Below are 20,524 nucleotides of genomic sequence, written 5' to 3'. Positions count from 1 at the left end.
TATTTTCCATGCTCAGCATTTCGTCTGGGGTTGTGGTGAGTCTTAGCTTAAAAGAATTGTCACAAACATTCCTGTAAGGTAGGAGAGGCAAGAATTCTAGTTACTCAACAAATGTTGTGAGAAAGGCTCAGAATCCCCTATCAGTAGAAGGGGCTAGGCTGGCTGCCCTGTTTCCCTCTTTTGTTTTCAGAAAGAGCCCGAGAACTACTGGTATCATATGAAGAGGAGCAGTTTAAGGTAAGAAAGTGCCCTTGACGTGGCATATTCTCGTCTGCCCCAGCCACTTCTTCCCTTTTGCCAGCTACGTGAGAGAAGTCCTTAGAAGGAATTTGAAAGAAAAATGGCAAGGCTTGAGGGAACTTCTTGGTAAGAGAGGGGGCGGACTAGGAAGGAGACAAGAGGAGCAGAGTCCAGTTGGCTGATCCTCCACACCAATGGAAGGGAGCAGATGATGGAAGTTTGTGGATGATCTATTTGTCCCACTGAGTGGTAGGGGAGCAATTGGGCATAGGTGGTTGCATAGCCCTGCAGTACTGCAACTGATCAGCAGATGGTGCCCAAGAACTTTCCTAGATCCAGTGAGCTTGAGGGGTGCTGTTTTTAACAGGAAGGGGGGTAGCTTAGAAACCATTTAGCTTAACTCTTCCTTTTCACCAATGAAGAAATTGAATCCATGGATAAGTAGATTGGCCTAAGGTCACATGCAGTTAGCGATGGGACCAGGATTAGAATTTGTGTCTCCAGATTACCTTTCTTCCATTGATTTCCCTCACCCTTTGGCCCAACTCCAACCAAATGCTCCTAATGAACAACTCAGTATTAGGGTATATGGTGATTGGGAGCCACAGTGAATTCAGGGGTGGGAGGAGGAGGAGGAAGGGGAGAATATCTGGTATTTGAGGGTCAGGATAGTTTTAGTTTCAGGTCCCATAGAGGCGAGGTGAGCCCATTCCTGTATGTCCTGCCCTGTCACCTTAAGGAAGGTGCTGAGAGGTCTTATGGGAAGGGATCATGAAAGGGTGGGGGCAGGTTGCCTGGCTAACCCAGCCTTCTGATGGGACCCTCTTTGCTGGCAGGTACTGGAGAAATTTAGGTATTTACCTCAGGCCGTTAAGGCGTGGAATCAACTGCCCCCGCCTGTAGACTGTATCCTGGCAGAACTCAAGGGCATTACATTCGAGAACAGGTGTGTAATTAAGTAATCAGGGGCTGCCTACTCTCTAGGGTAGAGTGTAGCAGCCTTACTGAAATGGATTTCTATATCTCATCTTGCCAACCTCTGCTGTAGGAAATTCCTACAGAATTATCCCTGCTGTAGGAAATCTCAGGGATAATTCTGATCCCCCATGGGGTGACCCTGCATTCTGCATGACCCTTTTTCTTCTGCCCTGGCAGCTACTAAATCACTTAAATGGCCAGAGGCAGGTCTACTGTTACCCATCTCCTAGCTAGGTCTGCTCTTCTCTATCCAGTGGTTGTGGAGCTCTTGGCAACTATGAAAAGCCCTTAATCCTTGCCTCTTCGCTGCCTAGCCCTTGTCCAAATTTGAGGTAAAAGATATATGATGGGCATTGTTGGTCTATTCTTTTGAAATTCTATGAGTGAGTATCAAGCAACCCTTGGATAGTTGTGGTTGTGGGAACAGGAGGGGCCTTCCCAGGGCCTGGCTCATCAAAAGACTAAATCCCTCCCTACTAATATGGCCACCAGCCCCCTCCCCGCCTCCCATCCTCCAATAGTGCTCAGACATACAATGTTTATCCATTTCTCTCCTTCCTAGCTCTTGGGGGCTTTCTACCTAAATTTAGCTAGAAAGGACTTTGGGGAACCTTCCACTGAGAACGTGTGGAGAAAGTGCTACACCTTCCCAGCTAGAGAGATGAATGAATTTGGGATGGAGCAGACAATGTAGGAAGGTGGTATGTAAGTGGCAGAGTAGGCCTAGGTGAAGGTTGGGGTTGCCCTTGGAGTCTTCTTCACTTCCAGGATACTACTAGGCCCAAACATGTTTTATCAATGTTTGCTCAGCCTAGGCTTCTTGGCTGGCCCCCTCAGCAGTTGGGAAAACTATCCTTGTGACAATATACAGTAGTATCTGCTTGGTTGTGTTGATCAGGCAGCTGGTAGGCTGCTTTAAGTGCTCTTCCTGAATAGTGACCTGAGGAGATGGGAGATTGATGGAAAGACAGACAACTCTTTCCTTCTTTAGCCTGGTGGAGGGCGGGATCTGAGCATGACAACTCTTCAGGTATTGAGACACTTTGGGAACTCTTGTTTCCTCTCTAGGCCTGTTCAGCTAGTAGAGCCTCTCTTGGGAAACTGCTAGCTCTGGAGGAGACCGCTGGCTATTGCTGGTTTCAGTTTGAGCTAGATAGGGGTGAGGAATTACTCCTATTGCCTACACTTTCAACCTCTATAACTTAGCTCTGGGTTCTTGGGGTCCCTAGGAATAAGGATCATATTCAGTCTAGCAATGAAGTCCCCAAAGTTTCTGCTTCTAGGATCTGAAAGAGAGCAACTAGGGAGAAATGGAGAGGTAGGAGACTGGAGCACTGTCCAGAGACACAGTCTGAGCAGGAACTAACGTGTGAAATCCCTTGACCCTTTGACTCCAGATGTTTAACTCCTCTGTGGACCTTAGACTTTATCTGTGCTTTCAGGCTTGTTCAGTCGCTGCTGCACTTATTATGGGCCTTAGGTCAGCATGTGCTTGGTAAACACTTGTTCTGAACCCATTGATCTCAGTCTCTGGCCCAGGAGGCCGAAGCCTGAGATCCAACTGTCAACTATCTTTTTTTTCCCCATGCTGCTTTGGCCACTTGAGCCAGAGGCATTAGTTAGTTGCCTTGGGAGTAGATAGGGGAGTAGGAGAGGGTCTTCCGCCTGGCTTCAGTTTGTTTAATTGAGTGTCATCTTTCTCCAGGGAAGCTGTGCTGGATGCTTTTCTAGATGATGGCTTTCTCATCCCCACATTTGAGCAGTTGGCAGCTTTGCAGATAGAGTATGAAGGTAGGGTCTTGGGAGCTCACTGCTGCCTAGGGTCCTGTGTTTTTTGGGCAATAACATCAGGGGTGGGCTAGGGGTGAAAGGTTGTTTCCTGCCATTCCATAGCCTCTGGAAGCCCCACTGGGCTGAGCAGAACAGGTAGCCTCACTTATAAGCCTTATAGGGCTTTTCTTAGGTGGCCTGGAATTGTGTGGGGTGAGGTGTGGTTGGGTTGGGTTGGGGGAATCTTAATGCCATTATTGTGCTGTGTTAATTGTGATTTAGTCACTTGCTAGACAGCTAGAACAGCAGAACTGGAAGGGCCTTGTGAGGTCATCTAGTTCAACATCCTCATGTTACAGATGGGCAGACTGAGGTCCCGAGAGGGGAATGTACTGACCCAGAGTCACACAGTGAGTTATTGACAGAGCTGAAGCTAGAAATCAGAGCTCTTCTTCTTTTATACTGTTTTGAGTCAGTTGTCTTTGTCTGATACTAATTAGTTTCTCTCCCTGCTGCTCTGCTCTTCTCTTTCCTCCTATTCTGCAATGGCAACTCTGTTTTTGTTGGTGGTGGGGCCCCCTCTCTTTTTTCCTCTATCTCCTCCCCTTCCTTTCCCCCTTCTCTTCCTCCATCCTTCCTTCTCTTCTTTCCTCTACACCCCCTGTCTCCCTTTGCACCCCCACCTCCACTTTCTCTTTCAATGCGTGGTCCTTACAACCAGAAAACGTGGACTTCAGTGATATCCTGGTACCAAAGCCGTTCTCTCAATTCTGGCAGCCTCTGCTCAGGGGCCTGCACTCGCAGACCTTCACTCAGGCCCTGCTAGAGAGGATGTTCTCCGAGCTGCCAGCCTTGGGGAACAGTGGGATCCGGCCCACCTACATCCTCAGATGGACGGTTGAACTGATCGTGGCTAACACCAAGACTGGTGAGGGAGACTAGTCCTAGCCCCAGGGCCTAACCCAGCCCAGGCAAGAGTATCTGCTACTGTTCTCAGCATGGTTAAATAGCACCAGGTGGATACATCCTTTGTTAAAGGTTTAGGTTTGCCTAAGAGGGCCTTCTGGCAATAGTGGACAAATCTTCCTTCACCTGTTTTCTGCTCAGAGCCAACTAAACTGAGCTGGAGGCAAAGGGCCTCCAGAATGCTTTGAGCAGTATAGAGTGGGCAGTCTGGGAGGGGGGGGGGAGGACAAAGTCAAGCTTTTCAAAGTTTAAGGTTGGATAGGGGCTTACTGGTTCCTTCTTCTCAGGTCCTCTCTTCTCTCTCAGGACGGAATGCCCGCCGATTTTCTGCAGTCCAGTGGGAAGCAAGAAAGAGCTGGAGGCTATTCAACTGCTCTGCAACCCTTGACTGGCCCTGGGTGGTTGAGTCCTGCTTGGGTTCACCTTGCTGGGCCAGCCCCCATCTCCTTCAGCTGTAAGTCTCTTGAATTCCATATGTTAAGAGGGTGAGGCACTGCAGGCCTCAGGGCCTCATAGCCTTAGAATGGCAGAGTCAGACCAGCCCTTGCAAGGATACCTAGTCCCATCTCTCTCCTACTAATTGATGGGAGAACTGAGTCCCAGTTTGGAGAGGAGTAGGGTATTCTTGTCTAAGATCACACAGTTTAAGACCGGACTGAGTCCAGTATAAGAATGGATGAGACAGCCCCTTTAGAGTGGTTAGCCAGTGGCCTGTACAGAGTAAGTGTACAATAAATGGTAGCTGATGTTTATTATTGAACCCAGTCTTCTGACTCTAAGCTTAGTGCTGTCTTCTCTATTGTCCTCCCAAAGTATACCTCCTCTAGGTGCTCTGCAACCTTCAGTGGCTCTGTATTGCCTTCCTGATGACATCTAGGTTTCTTAGATGACATTCAAAGATCTTTCTGTCCCAACCTATCATGGTAACCCCACCTCATATGATTCCCCTTTACCCATTCACCCTGGGGACTGTAGTCAAATTGGATATTGTACTGGTTCCTATAAACATCTGTGGTTGTCTCCCTTCCCTTTTCTCTGTCGCTTCCTCACCCTGAGCCACTTCCCTCACACTCATGGGAGGCTTTAGCACCCGATTCTCTTCCTTCTTTCTGGTAGGAAGAGAATCAGGTGCTAAACTGAGCTGGAGGCAAAGGGCCTCCAGAATGCTTTGAGCAGTATAGAGTGGGCAGTCTGGGGGTGGGGTGGGGAGAACAAAGTCAAGCTTTCATTTGAGTGACCCATCTGACTCTCTGCAGCTCCTCAACTCCAGTGATCTTCATTCTCCATGACACTCAGCAATCCATTTCCATCACTCAGAGCTGTTCAGTCTCTGAAAGCTGACATCACAGTATCCCAGTCAGTGACCACCACCTCTTATCCTTATTTCTGGCCCTTATCCTCACATTCCATGGCATCTGCTCTTTGCCTGCATCCAATCTCCATCCCTCCATTTCCTACCTCCCTCGACCTTGCTTCCCCTCAATCCTGTGTTGATCACTTCAGCCACTCATCAGCACTCTTGGCTCTAATCATTCTCTGGTGTATCTGACTTGCAAACCGAGCTGGAATTGATACCCACTCTGCTTCACCCACTCCTCAGCCCAGGGAGCTGAGCTCTGCTGGAGAAAACCACATAGCCCTGCAGATTGCTGCCACTGCAGAGATATGATTTTTTAATCTCAGGCCAAACCTCAGTTCTGCTTATCTGAACTTGTATTTGTTTTCTGCCCATTTTCCTCTTTCCTGACTGTTTTAAATCCTTACCATTCACCTCAGACCCCTCCCCCTTTCACCCTAGCTTCCTTGACCACTTAGAGGCATCCTGCAGGGCCCCCTCAACCCAAGGTCCAGTCCTTGTGAACTGATCTTGGGCTACACTCAACCTACTTGCCAGTTCCAGGATGAGGTGGCCTTCCCCTGCCTCAGAGTGTGCTCCTCCACGTGTGCTTTGGAGCCACCTCTACCAGCATCTTTGGGGCCTCATCCTGGTCTCTCCCTTGCTCTGCTGGCTCTTGTTCTTCAACCTATAATTGTGCCTGAGTGTTTCTCATCTTAAAAGGAAACAGTAACAACCCAAGCAAAACGTTCATTTGACCCTGCATCCCTCTGTTGGGTTATCGCCAGCTTGTCACTCCTTCCTTTCCTGTCAGAACATCTCAAAAGAATAATCTGCATTAAACAAATCTTGATTTCCTTACTGCCCTCTTACTCTTCAACCAGTCACAATTTGGCATTCACCTCCAGAGCTGCTTTGACCTCCTAATTACCAAATCCAGTGGTCCCTTGTTCGTTGCTGTGTCCGGTGCATTGATGCTGTTTACCAGTCCATTGATGCTGTTTACCAGTCCCTCCTTGAAATGCCTGTGCTTTTTTGCTAGTTCCTATAAAGTTCTGAGGCCCAAATCTTTGTCTAGTCCAGGCCTTTGGCCCAAGATTCAACCTCCTATATTTGACAGCATATCAGACATCTCCCCTTGGATGGCCCACAGGCACCTTACTGTGACCAAAAGAAAACTGATCATCTCACTCCTCACCCCAACCCCAAAGGGGTCTTCCTCCTCTGCTCCCTATCTCACTTGGTACCAGCACTATCTACCCTGTCATTTTGACTCTCAAGTACTTCCCAAATCTGAGATTTTGTGTTGCCATGTCTGTTTCTCTTAATGTCACTTTCCCTCTATCAGACTATGCCTTTCAAGGGCAAGGGCTCTGCATTATCCATCTGTGCCCCAGCACACCACACAAATCCAGGCCCCAAACAGGTCTCAGAAAATGTTGCTGAACTAAACTAAAATTTGCTGTCTTTGCCAGCAGTGCTGTCTTTGGTGGGAGATAAATCCATGCCTGGGAAATGAGTGAAGTGGGAATCTGGATGCCAAGACCCTCTTAGTCCCATGATGCCCCCAAAAGAGTCAGAAAGTCTTTTTTTGTTTTGTTAATTTTCACTGGAGGATATTTTTTCCATAGATTTTTTTTTTTTTTAGACAGAGTTGGTGGGGGGGAGACAGAGAGAGAAACATCAATGTAAGAGAGACACATTGATTGGTTGCCTCCCGCACATGCCCCAAACAGGGCTGGGAATCAAGCATGCAACCGAGATACACACACTTGACCAGAATCGAACCCTGAACCCTTCAGTCCACGAGCCAATGTTCTATACACTAAGGCCAGACTAGGGCCAGAAAGTCTTTCTTGAGCCCTGGTGCCTTTTGGGGCTCAGTAGTTGCTTTTTTTTTAATATATATATTTTTTATTTTATTGTTTAAAATATTACATATAGTAAGTAGTACCTATATCTCCTTTTTTTTCCCCATTGACCTTTACCCAGCCTCCCCTAACCCCTGTCGCAAGCCCTCATCCCATCCCCACAGTGTCTTGTGTCCATTGGTTGTGCTTACATGCAAGTCCTTTGGTTGATCTCTTTCCCCCACTCCCCAACACTCCCCAGCCCTCCCGCTGTAATTTGACAGTCTGTTCTATGCTTTACTGCCTCTGTATCTATCTTTTTGTTCATCAGGTTATAATGCTCTTTATTTTCCATAAATGAGTGAGATCATGTGGTATTTTTCTTTCATTGCCTGGCTTATTTCACTTACCATAATGCTTAGCAGTTCCATTTATGCTGCTGCAAATGGTAGGAATTCCTTCTTTTTTATGGCAGGGTAGTTCCATTGTGTAGATGTACCATAGTTTTCTAATCCACTCATCTGCTGATGGGCATTTAGGCTGTTTCCAAATCTTAGCTATGGTGAATTGTGCTGCTATAAACATAGGGGTGCATATATCCTTTCTGATTGGTGTTCCCAGTTTCTTGGGATATATTCCTAGAAGTGGGATTACTGGGTTGAATGGGAACTCCATTTTTAGTTTTTTGAGGAAACTTCATACTGTTCTCCACAGTGGCTGCACCAGTCCGCATTCCCACCAGCAGGGCACTAGGGTTCCTTTTTCTCCGCATCCTCGCCAGGACTTGTCGTTTGTTGATTTGTTGATGATAGCCATTCTGACAGGTGTGAGATGGTACCACATTATTGTTTTGATTTGCATCTCAGATAATTAGTGACTTTGAGCATGTTTTCATATGTCTCTTGGCCTTCTGTCTTCTTTCGAAAAGATTCTATTTAGGTCTGTTGCCCATTTTTTTATTGGATCATTTATCTTCCTTTTATTAAGTTGTATGAGTTCCCTGTAAATATTGGAGATTAAACCTTTATCAGTGGTAACATTTGCAAATATGTTCTCCCATACAGTGGGCTTTCTTGTTGTTTTATTGATGGTTTCTTTTGCTGAGCAAAAGCTTTTTATTTTGATGTAGTCCCATTTGTTTATTTTCTCTTTAGTTTCCATTGCCCTAGGAGTGGTATCGGTGAAGAAATTGCTTCGGCATATGTCTGAGATTTCTCTGCCTGTATATTCCTCTATTATTTTTATGGTTTCCTGTCTTATGTTTCCTTTATCCATTTTGAGTTTATTTTTGTGTATGGTGTAAGTTGGTGATCTAGTTTCATTTTTTTGCATGTATCTGTCCAATTTTCCCAACACCATTTATTGAAGAGACTGTCTTGTCTCCATTGTATGTTCATGCCTCCTTTGTCAAATATTAATTGAGCATAGTGGTTTGGGTCGATATCTGGGTTCTCTATTCTATTCCATTGGTCTATATGTCTGTTCTTGTGCCAGTACCAGGCTGTTTTGAGAACAGTGGCTTTGTAATACAGCTTGAAATCTGGTATTGAAGATCCCACCTACTTTTTTCTTCTTTCTCAGGATTGCTGTGGCTATTCGGGGTCTTTTTTTATTCCAGATGAATTTTTGGAGAGTTCTTTCTAGGTCTGTGAAATATGCTGTTGGTATTTTAATGGGGAGTGCATTGAATCTATAGATTGCTTTGGGTAGTATGAACATTTTAGTGATATTGATTCTACCAATCCATGAACATGGTATGTTCTTCCATCTGTTTATGTCTTCCTCTATCTCTTTTTTCAGTGTCCTGTAGTTTTCCGCGTATAGGTCTTTTACCTCCTTAGCTAAGTTTATTCCTAGATATCTTAATTTTTTTTGAGCAATGGTAAATGGGATTGCTTTTTTAGTCTCTCTTTCTGTAAGATCACTATTGGTGTATAGAAATGCCATAGATTTCTTGGCGTTAATTTTGTATCCTGCTACGTTGCCGAATTCATTTATTAAGTCTAATAGTTTTTTGATGCAGTCTTTAGGGTTTTTTATGTACAATATCATGTCATCTGCAAATAAGGACACTTTTACTTCTTCTTTTCCAGTTTGGATGCCTTTTATTTCTGCTTCTTGTCTAATCGCAATGGCTAATACTTCCAACACTTATGTCAAACAGGAGTGGTGACACTGGGCAAGTAGTTGCTTTTATTATTATTACTAGGGGCCCGGTGCATGAAGATTCGTGCAAGGGGGGGTGGGTCTCTCAGCTCGACCTGCACACTCTCCAATCTGGGAGCCCTCAGTGGAGCCCTCTCCAATCCAGGATTTTCTGTCTGCCTTTGCAATCATATGAGCGATTTGGCTGAGATCCCAACCCAGTTTGGTTTGTTGTTCACAGAATAATAGAGGCATTTTTTTTTCTTTACTTCATTGGTGGAGATTTCCTGGAAGTTTTAGGATATCTTCTGTTTAATTTTTCCCAGACACTCTGATTTTACTTATGTCTCTCAACTTTGCTTTCCCTCCATCCCCCACCGCAACAGTAACTTGCTCCAGGCTCACTTTGCTGTAGTGTCTAGGACAGTGATGGGCAACCTTTTGAGCTTGGTGTGTCAAACTTTGCCAAAAAACTGAGCATAACTCGGGTAGTGTGTCACTTTGACGAAAAAACATTATTTCGCAAATGTTTCATCCTCAGAAGCAGCAAATGTTTCATCCTCGGCATGCGGCCGCTGAGGCCGCGTGTCATCAGAAATGGCTACACGTGTCAGTGCTGATACATGTGTCATAGGTTCACCATCACTGATCTAGGAGATCTGTCTGCCACCAGAACTACGATTCCCAGCATTCCTGGTGCTCCCTGCACTCTGGGCTTCTGCTTCTGGTCCTGGGGCTGCCACCAGAACTACTCTTCCCAGAATTCCTGGTGCTCCCCGCGCTCTTGGTTTTCCCTTCCTGCTCTGTCTCCGTCCTAGGGCCTCCCGCTCTGCCAAGTCCTCCAAGCCTCCATCTCTTCCTCTCTGCTCTCTGTCTGGCGGCTTGGGGAGCCAAGTTCCCCAAGCCGTTCCACTCTGCCAGCTCTCCTGCTGTACTCTCTGCCCAGCGCCTGTGTATGCAAATTAACCCACCATCTTTGTCAGGTTAATTTGCATACTCGCTCCTGATTGGCTGGTGGGCGTCGCAGAGGTACGGTCAATTTTACATGTTTCTCTTTTTGTTGTTGTAGTAGTAGTAGTAGTAGTAGTAGTAGCAGCTTATAAGATAAAAAAGTAGCCTGTATACAAAGTCAGCCAGGGCAAGACCTGTAGGAGATGGGACTGAACCAAAGAGCCAAATCTCCAGATGTGTGTGCTCTAGACTGGAAGTGATATGGATGGGTGGGAAACTGGGAGGAGAACTAAAAAGGCCTAGATGGGTCAGGAAAGCATCACAGATGAGGCATTGGAGCAATTTGAGCACAGGAAAGAATAAAGGAAGTTTCAAAGCCAGAAGGAACACAGCATGTGTATGTAACGGAGGGAGGCCGTGAAAAGAGCATCGTGGAGAGGTTTGGATAGGTGACCTTCAAGGTACTTTTCAATCCTAAGTGCCTGCAGAGTGGAAGCTGCTGGTTGGGAAAAGTCGGGACCGTAGAGATCTCCCAACCAAAGCATACACATGCCAGTAGTAACAGTGGCTCACTTAGGCATGATTTCTTGTGCTGAGGTCCTGCTTTTCCCAGTTACTCAATGAATGTAGTCCACATCACCCCATTACACAGATCGGGAAACAGGATTTACCCAGGTGTCATGCTACAAGTCAGTAGCAAGTCTGCAAGTCAGAGCTGAGGCCAAAATCCAGATACACTGTCCTTACTCCTGTGCTCTTTCTACAGTGTTCCATTAGATAGCAATATTGCAAAAAGCATGTGTTATTAGATACATAAAAATTTTTGACTTTTGTTTTTCCCCAGAGGAAAAAGAAAAGATACCAGTGGCAATTAGATGTCAGGCATGGTGCTGTGTTTTTTGTATAAGTTATTTCATTTGACACAGCAGTCTTTGAAGGTGGAGGTTTAATACCCTTATTTTGCAGATAACAAAGACATTGAGGCTCTAAGGAGCAAAGCGACTTATCCAGAAGTAACATCGTTTGTTGATGTTGGAGCAGGGATTTAGACACATGTCTCATAAGTCCAAAGTCCACCATCTTTCCACCAACCTGATCTGTAACTGGCAAACCTAAGAAAGATGCATTTTAAGATTCATATCACCTTTGCACCTCAGTGGTCAGCCTAGGCAGCTTGAGATAGCAGGTAGCTAATAATAAGCAGCAGTGATACGGCAATGTCAAGTACCTGGTAATATTTATTATTAATCATACTAATGGGCCACCGTGAGAGGAAAGAGTTTCTCTCTGACTTTTCCTCTGATAGGGCTGGAAGCTTTTCAAGAGCTTCCCCCAGCCAGCCAATATAAATTCAATTTGAGCCAGTCTCCTCTTGCAACATGAAATTAGCCCTGCAGAGAAGGTCCCCAGTCTCCCAGTAGAGTCATTAGCCCCCAGCCCTGCCCCTTGTGACCAGTGACCAGAGACCACTCATATATAGCCAGTCTGCCTGTGAGGTACAGAGAAAGAACAGGCCCCTCAGACTATATGGCCCTTCCTTGAATGGCTCACAGTTCAAACTTGATGCACCTAGAAGAAACTATCCATCTGTCCACCCATCCATGCCTCCATCAGTGACCAGGTGCCTGCTAGGTGCCTAGTTCTATGTGAGGTTCTGCAAGGAGTGCTCACCCTCTCCCTCCCCAGGAGCTCTCCTTCCCAATGGCTCTGTCTGCTCCTCGTTTTGCTGTTAGTACCGTCCTTTGTATGAACCATGTCATCATCTTTAACTGTTCCCTGTCTGACTCCTGCCAGATGATCATCAAGCCCTGCTCTCTGTCTATTTGTCCTCACGGCTTCTCTCCCTCCCATCTCCACTGCCAGTGCTCTAGGTCAGCCCTCACCTACTCTCCCTGCTTTCCCTGCCTCTAGGCTGTCTCATCCAGGCCATCCTCCACACGGGCACCACAGTGATCTTCAAAAAGGCAGCCTTCATCTGTGCTCAGTCATTAGGTGACCCTTTCCACCCAACACACACACTTAACCTTTGCAGCCTATTCTCCATGCAGCTCCTCAGCACAGCCCTTCCTCTTTGAACCAGGCTTGTCTCACCACATGTACACAGCACAGTGTGCTCACTTTTGTCTCTGAATGAAGTCCTCCCTTGATCTCTCCTGCCATCCTTGTGCTTTCTTCCTCCCCCAAGCTCCAGTAGTGCCTGAGGTCCTCAGTGCTCATCTGGCATCCCTTCCACATCCTGCTTTGTCTTGTCAAATGCTGCTTTCTTGTTTCTTTTTAGCCATTCCAGGCTGGCTGTAGTTGTTCCCGGAGAGGGATCACACTTTTGTTACACTCAGAAAGAGCCAATTACACTTTTAGGCATGTTTTTAGAGCCCAGGAGAGATTGCTCAGCTAGGCCAGAAGATACGCCATTCTCATGTCCAGGCCTATAGGCCTATTGGCTAGTTTGTTATTTACATAGCATTTTAATCCAGATTTAAATAGCTATCATTTATTGCATGCCCACTATGTGCCAAGCACTGTGCCAGGCGTTCTATCAGTCAGGTGCCATTATTGTCCTCATTTTACTGAGAATGGAAGTGAGCCACACAGATGAATCACAGAGCTTGTTCAGGGTCCATAGTCTGTTTTCTGTGTTCTGTTCGCTCTATTACACTGCCTTTTAGAGGCAAATGTGGAAGCTCAGAGACAAGTTCAAACTCTGGAGTAGTGGGTATATAGTGACTTGAGGTTCTGAATCTTTTTTTACTCCATCCCTTCCTTTGCTCAGCATCTTCAAAGCCATGGGGCAGGTCCTGCCAGATGAGGATCAGAAGAAGCTGCTGCATATCTGTTCCATTTATACCCAGAATGGAAAAAACAGCCTGGTGGAGGAGGGCACAGAGGCCTCCCCTATTGGAAAGTCTGCATACACACTGGACAGCCTGTATTGGAGCCTCAAACCCTCTGGCCCCAACTCTAAGCCTGAAGGAGAAGCCCAGCAGCAGGAGAAGGGCAACCTTAATGATGTCAAGGAAGATGAGATGGAGGAGAGTGAGGTCTTGGAAGATCAGGTAGAAGAGGAGGAAGAGGAAAATGATTACCAAGAGAAGTGGGAGGAGGAGGAGGATGAAGATGATGATGATGAAGATGATGAAGATGAGGATGAGGAAGACAGAATGGAGTTGTGTACTTTGGAGGAGGAGTCCCCCACTATTGAGAATGCCAGGCTCCTGGCCCAGAAAAGAGGAGCACTGCAGGGTTCTGCGTGGCAAGTTAGCTCGGGTAAGAAGCCTGATATATACTTCGTCCCCACACACATCTGTTCTCTCAGGCTGCCTCTTGAGGCTTTTCTCCATCCTAGAGAAGAAATTGAAAGTAGCAGAAGGTAGCACATGTGAGGCAAGCCTTGGAGGCAGCCTAGTATATGGATGACAGCTGGCTTCCCTACCCTTTAGGACAGTATGTAGGTGCCAGGTACCTAAGCCCTGTCATGTTGCCAACTACTTCATGCAGAGAGCACATTCAGAGGGGATGGTGTGTGTATGGCCCTGTGTAGCAAAACATAGAGGAGAAAGTGAGAGGTAGAGGGTAGATATATGTCTGATTCTGCATGTGTTTTTCACATCATGCAGTAGTGCAGGGACAGAGAGACAAAGGAGTGCTTTTTGTGTATATGGGAATGTGTATGTACACATGGAGGCTAGATGGTGATGAGACAGGATTTTGCTGTGTGTATGAGAAAGAAGGAACTGAGAGGCATTAAGTCAAGAAGTAGAAGTGAGATCAGAATAATGAAATAAGGAGTGACATGGTTTTTAGGTGACCACACAAGCTAGTGAGACAAAACTTGGAGAAGGCAGGGAGAATTGTGTGATAAAGTGGGGGAACATGAATCTGTTCCTCCTCAAAGGTGGTGTTTTAAGTGCCCTAATTTAGGTTAGGGAGCAGGAATCTTAAAGCAGGGAGACCCCAAAGGAATGAACAGTCTGGTGTGTGTGCGTGGGCATGTGTGTATGTATACATACTTAGATGTGGGGCAAAGTCTGTTATGGAGACTGAGGGAGGGAGGGAAGACAGCTGGGACTAGGGTGGTGTAGGGTGGGCATGGTGGGGAACAACAGGGAGAGAGAGGGGAGGCGGTGAAGAAACGTAGGAGAAAAGTGGAGCCTTTGCCCTTGTATGGATGTGCATGGAAGGGCTGGGGCATAAAAGCTCTGAGTGGTAGGGATGAAAGAATATGTCTATGTCTGTGTGTGTGTGAATGGCTGTGTGCCTGCATGTGCTGGACAAACCAAGGCAAAGTGACAGAAATATCTCAGGGGAAGGAAGTCTGTGTTTGTGGGTCTTTGTAAATATCAAAAGTGAGGGCAATTGAAGTAGGGAGTGTGTGTGTGTATGTGTGTGTGTGTGTGAGAGAGAGAGAGAGAGAGAGAGAGAGAGAGAGAGAGAGAGAGAGGATGTGAAAAGAGATCATTGTGAAGTCACTGAATATGCTTCTGTGTATATATGCACACATAGTCATGCATGTTTTTGGAAGAGGAGGCAGGGTTGCCAGGAGGTATCTGTATGAGGCAGAGAAGTGGCAGCAATGAGGTGGGGTATATGGAAAGGCATGAGAACAGGCAGTGAGACAGCGATCCAGAGATCACCTATGTATGTTCATGCTGTCACTGAAGGAACATGTGTAAGGGTGTTTGACTAGAGAGGCAGGGGCAGTGACGTAGACATAGTTGTGGATGTTAGTGATGGGAAGGAAGGATCGTCAGTCAGGTCAATGACATGGGGGTAGGTCCCTGTATACAAAGATGTCTTTGTATGCACAGGGCAATGTAGGGCATCAAGACAGGCATAACTTCCTTCCTGTAAAAGAGCCAGGGGTGGGGAAGTAGGCAAGCAGGGGAACAACCCTTTCTGAGGGGCTTCTATGGGTAACATAAAAAGCTAGTCCAGCCTCGCCTGTGTAGCTCAGTGGTTGAGTGTCAACCCATGCACCAAGAGGTCACCAGTTGGCTTTCTGCTCAGGGCACATACCCTGGTTGTGGACTCAATCCCCAGCAGGGGGAGTGCTGGAGACAGCCAATCAGTGTTACTATTTCTCTTTCATCGATGTTTCTAATCTCTCTCTTCCTCTCTCTCTAAAATCAATAAAAATATATATTTTAGAAAACACTAGTTCAGGGTTGGTACTTTCCAGAATGTTAGGGGCATTGTGACAGGGAGAATTCTTTGGGTACCAGGGAGACGCAGAAGGCAGAAACTGGATCTACTTGGAGAAGCTCACTACTGAAAGCTTCGCTTGAAAACACTGGATGTACTGGTATAAGGATGGGGACAGGGATTTAGTATAATATTGTGTGGAGGGTATTTAAGTGATAGAGCAGAGCAGGTGTAGAGTGCCTGACATAGCCCATTTTTTGTGGAGTATGTGTGGGGTAGGGGAGGTAAGTAATAGTTTGTGAACATAGAAAAGCTAGAACATTAAAACTTTTCCCTCTCACTTTTACCATTGCTTGCTCTATGTGCATACACATTTGGGGATGCAGTGACATTAAGATTTTTGGGTTGTGCCTGGCGGCTGTTGCTCAGTGGTTGAGTGTTGACCTATGAACCAGGAGTACATGGTTCGATTCCCAGTCAGGGCACATGCCCGGGTTGCGGACTCAATCCCCAGTGTGGGTGTGCAGGAGGCAGCCAATCAATGTTTCTCTCTCCTCAATGTTTCTATCTCTCCCTCTCCCTTCCTCTCTCTAAAATCAATAAAAACATGTAAAAAATCTTAAAAGTCTTCTGGGTTGTGTGCCTGTGCATGAGAGGTGTAGGAGGCAGGGAGTGAAACGGAACATTTGTTGAACAGAGGACTTGGTCTGGGTGTTTGTGTGTACTTAGGTGGTGGTGGAGGCTGGGATATGCAGTGAGACAGCCCTTCCCTAGAGAAGGGGTGTTCTTTGTGTGTGCAGCTGGGGAAAATAAGATCTTGCAGAGAACGGGGGGAGCATAATATCTCTGAGAGGGAGTCCATGCTGAGGTGGTATGTAAATGTCACAAGACAAGGCCTAAGAAGTGGTGTGGCCTTCAAGCAGGTCAGGGAGTTTGTGTGTATATATGTAGGAAATCCAGATCATTCAGATGCTCTTGAGGTGTCTGTGGGTTTGGGGAGAAGATGTGGCGGAAATTCTGGGGCATCAAGACTTCCCAGGATTTGTGTGTGTGTGGAAATAGGGGTGAGGGTGAGAGGTTTACATAGTGATATAGCCAGATCTGAAGATGTTGTGTGTAGGAACATTTCTGGGGACGTGGGCGAAGAGTGGAGAGGATCAAAAGTGTCTGTAGTTATGTGCATGTTGTGTGGGTGGCGGGGGTGGGTGGAGGTGGTGTTTGTGTGTGTGAACACAAAAAGGAAGAAGGACCATAAAGGGTGTATGGGGGAGTGTGGAAGGGGTGGAGAGGAGCTCAAGAGAAGTGATGCATAGAGGAATGAGGCTAGAGATACACAGAGCCTATGCTGAGTGGGCTCATTGAGATGGGTGGGTAGATTGGGGAGGTAGACCTGTACACCAGTCTGAGATTAACTAATCAACCTGCTCTTATCTCCTCCCTTTGCTCCACAGAAGATGTGCAGTGGGGCACCTTCCCCATAGGCCGAATGCCAGGTCAGACAGAGGACCCAGCAGAGCTTATGCTGGAGAATTACGACACCATGTATCTTTTGGACCAGCCTGTGCTAGAGCAGCGGCTGGAACCCCCAACATGCAAGATAGGGTAAGTGTCCATAACAGCAGGATTTCTCACCCTTTTGTCTCCTGCAAGAGGGAGGCAGGAAGAAGGAAGGGAGGGAGAAGACACAAAGTGGGGTGAGTGGGAAGGTACCTGTCCCCAGCCAGGGCCTAAATGAATTAAGTATAGTTCCATTCTCTGGCTGGGCCCTTGTAAGGGCTCCCAGCCCCCAGTGAGGGGAGCCAGTGAAGCAGCCACTTAGAACTGGCTTGGGTCCTCTCTTAGATTGCATCAAATTTTTGTCCATATGTAAGTGTGTGTGTGTGTGTGTGTGTGTGTGTGTGTGTGTACGCACACACGCGTGCATTTTGGGAGGAGAGAGTTCTGAAGCTTTCAACAGATTCTCTAAAGCAAGCATGTCAGAGTCAAAGGCTAACACGGGCCAAATAAACAAGATTTGAGTTTATGTGGGCACAAAAAAACACACAAAAACTTCAATTTTCATAGAAACTTAGGTTTATTTTGATAGAGACATGCTGAATACAAAGGGCTGAAATAAATGAGTACTCGTTAACAAAATAATAGAACATGTTAATAAAAATTAATACTTTTTCTTGAACATTAACTTAACAAACACTGAATAACTGCACAAATTAAAAAGCATAACACAAATAAACCTATTTTTCTTATTCTCCGAAAGCAAAATATTTTCTGTTGCGCACACCAAACAAGTCAGTACAAGACTAAAGGTGTGGCAATCAGCTGCTAAAATGTTCACCGCTAGTATTAGTGGAGAGACATGGTGACCCTGTGCGTAAGGCACATAAGGGAAATGAATGCAACACAATTATAGTAATCAGTCATTAGCGAACCTTGTAGTTCGTTATTAATAATTACATATAACAGGATATTGTAAAAATTAAGTTACAAAATTTTTATTAAAACGTTTCTTACATCCCGTTATATTGGCTGGGCCGCAAAAATATTCGTTGTGGGCCACATTGCGGGCCGCAAGTTTGATATGCTTGCTCTGAAGGGTCAACTACTCCAAAAAGTCAAGAATGGATACTCTAATCCAATTTCCTCATGTTCTGAGGAGAAAACTGAGGCCCAGAAAGGGGAAGGGATTTGTCCAAAGGTGCACAGAGTAATCAGTAGGCCTCCCCACACTGTACAGGAATCTTGGTAGCAAGGCCTGCACAGAGCTTCATGCTCTCCATCAAGACTCACCTCTGTATCATAGGCGTGGGAACTCTTGGGTCATCAGGGAGGCAGGAACCACGGAGCCCTCACTGAGGGGCTCTGCTGGTGGTCACACAAAGGAGCCCATCCTGTGGGCCTGTATATTCCAGAATGGAAGGCCATTGTGACTGGAGGATTCCTGTGAGTACCAGAGAGAGACCTTTGTGGGCCCCTGAAACTAAGAGTCTTATCCTTGTGCTGCCTGCCCACTCCCTGGGAGATGAGCCCCTCTTCCTATGGACATTTGGGGAGAAGGCTATAGAACTCAGGCCAGCAGCTGGCCAGGCCCAAGGCAGTGCCATGAACTTACTGTCCGAGGCTAGGAGACAGCAGGCTTCTTGGAGAGAGGGGAGGAGGCAGCTGGGGAAGCCAGATAGTATGTAGTTGAGAGTGGGGTCCACACGTCGGCGAGAGATCTCCTCTCCCCTTGGGTAATAACTGCCTTCATGAACACCAGGGTACTAAAGGTGAAGTTTGGGAAGGTAGAACTAATTCCAGAAGGAAGTTAATTTGGGCCAGCTCCCACACCCCCTATAGTAGGGAGGCTTCTTCCATTGTACCATGTTTTCCCCCCTGACTTGGCTTTGTGGCTTGGGCAAGTCCCTTTTCATTTCTGGACCTCAATTCCCTTGTCTGTAAATTGGTGGGTAATGGGTGGGGATGGGACTAAATCATCTGTAACATTTTTTTTTAGATGCTCTAGTACCGTGGTCGGCAAACTGCGGCTCGCGAGCCACTTGTGGCTCTTTGGCCCCTTGAGTGTGGCTCTTCCACAAAATACCACGGCCTGGGCGAGTCTATTTTGAAGAAGTGGTGTTAGAAGAAGTTTAAGTTTAAAGAATTTGGCTCTCAAAAGAAATTTCAATCGTTGTACTGTTGATATTTGGCTCTGTTGACTAATGAGTTTGTCGACCACTGCTCTAGTATAACCATGGATCTGCCTGAGGATAGGATGATGGCTTTGCTCTCAGCTGTCCCCCTCATCTACCTGAAGGTCCTTTGACCTGCAGGAAGCAGGGGAAGCCAGAGTTTCTGAGCAGGTCCAGGGAAGGGGAGGGTGCAGTGTCTTCCTAAAGCAATGTTGAAATCCTGGCTTGGGAGCTGGGCCTAGTCCTATAGCTCAAACCTGGCCTTGAGCCCCTTAACTAGTTTTTGGGGTGGGAGGGATCTAGCCTAGGGTTCTCTGGGCCCCCAAGCTGTAGAGCCTTGGAAGAGGCCTGTTACGGCAGTCACTTTTAATATCTTCCTGTGGGTGGGGTAGTGCTGGTCTCCCATCCTACCTCAACCCAAATATCTCTGCTTTAATCTGGTTTATATACTGGGGCTCTGCATAAAATTTCATTTGAAAAGTTCTATTCCTCCCCTTCCTCAAGTGAAGGGAGGACAGAGCCACTCCTGGGGGTTATCTGAAGTGGTTTCTTAGATTTGCTCTAGTCTCTTCTTTGTAAATACAGGCAGGATGGTGGGCCCCTCCCATAGATACACAATTGAGCATCCTTAGCCCTTCCAAAGCCTAGAGCTGCCTGCTTCCCTGACTGTCCCACCTCTCCGTAGCACCCTGGGCCTGAGCTGTGGCATCGGTAGTAGCAACTGTAGCAACGGCAGCAACAACTTGGAGGGCCTTCTCTGGAGCCAAGGTCAGCTGCACAGGCTCAAAACTGGTCTGCAGCTCTTCTGATGTCCACCCCAGTACCACCTCTGTTGGGGCAGGAGCCCACCCCTCAGTGCACCTGATGTTCCATCAAACAACCTGGATGACAGTCCTTGGCAGCCACATCAGCTCAGCGTTTACCACGTCATTTTGATTGTTTTTGCTTTTGTTTTTGCTCTTTTGAAAAATAAAAAACAGGCAACTGTTGTTTTGGTGTTTATGAGATGAGGGGTATGTGCTGGGGCAGACCAATGTAGTTTTCCCTTTATTCTGTGGGCTCCAGAGAAGGTGGGATCATAATGGGGCTTTGGGCAGGATCTGGGTCCTGGGGCCCCTTGAACCCATCTCCCCTCATTGTTTCTATCACAAGGCTCCATTCATACCTTCTTCCTGACTCAAACCATTTTTGCTCTCAGTTGTAGGCCCCAGAAGAGAGGCATTGCTGGACATACAGGCCAGCCAGCATCAGGGAAATCTGCTCAGAACCTCCCAGACAGCAGGAGGACCCAACCTTACTGATGTTACCCAGCAGGCTTCTGACTCATTTCCCCTGCCTGCCCTCACTGGGCACCAAACAGCAGTTGAAAGTGAGAGTAACCTTTTTTCGTTACTTTCCCACTCCTTTGGCCTAGAAAATATAGAATGAACTTCCCTATGGTGGACACTGAAAGATAGGGATGAATAAACCACGTTCTCACT

General features: G+C 46.7%; 1 protein-coding gene across 5 annotated transcripts in view; it reads left to right on the top strand.

The window, feature by feature from the left end:
* Positions 1–20,032, top strand: part of LAS1L (LAS1 like ribosome biogenesis factor) — a 29,661-nt gene extending 9,629 nt beyond the window's left edge. For 3 of the 5 annotated variants that reach the window (XM_028136352.2, XM_008159487.3, XM_054715032.1), the window contains 9 exons: positions 191–237; positions 1,077–1,186; positions 2,924–3,009; positions 3,348–3,398; positions 3,710–3,916; positions 4,261–4,408; positions 13,007–13,500; positions 16,827–16,977; positions 19,729–20,032. In XM_028136352.2, coding sequence (XP_027992153.2) covers positions 191–237; positions 1,077–1,186; positions 2,924–3,009; positions 3,348–3,398; positions 3,710–3,916; positions 4,261–4,408; positions 13,007–13,500; positions 16,827–16,977; positions 19,729–19,852 — 1,418 coding nt within the window. In that variant the 3' untranslated portion in view covers positions 19,853–20,032. The remainder of the gene's footprint in view (positions 1–190; positions 238–1,076; positions 1,187–2,923; positions 3,010–3,347; positions 3,399–3,709; positions 3,917–4,260; positions 4,409–13,006; positions 13,501–16,826; positions 16,978–19,728) is intronic. The other 2 variants (XM_028136351.2, XM_028136348.2) reach the window with 1 other exon arrangement.
* The last annotated feature ends 492 nt before the right edge of the window (positions 20,033–20,524 follow it).

Source organism: Eptesicus fuscus, chromosome 1 (assembly GCF_027574615.1).
Source record: "Eptesicus fuscus isolate TK198812 chromosome 1, DD_ASM_mEF_20220401, whole genome shotgun sequence".
Taxonomy (NCBI): domain Eukaryota; kingdom Metazoa; phylum Chordata; class Mammalia; order Chiroptera; family Vespertilionidae; genus Eptesicus; species Eptesicus fuscus.
This window is presented reverse-complemented; position numbering and strand designations above follow the sequence as displayed.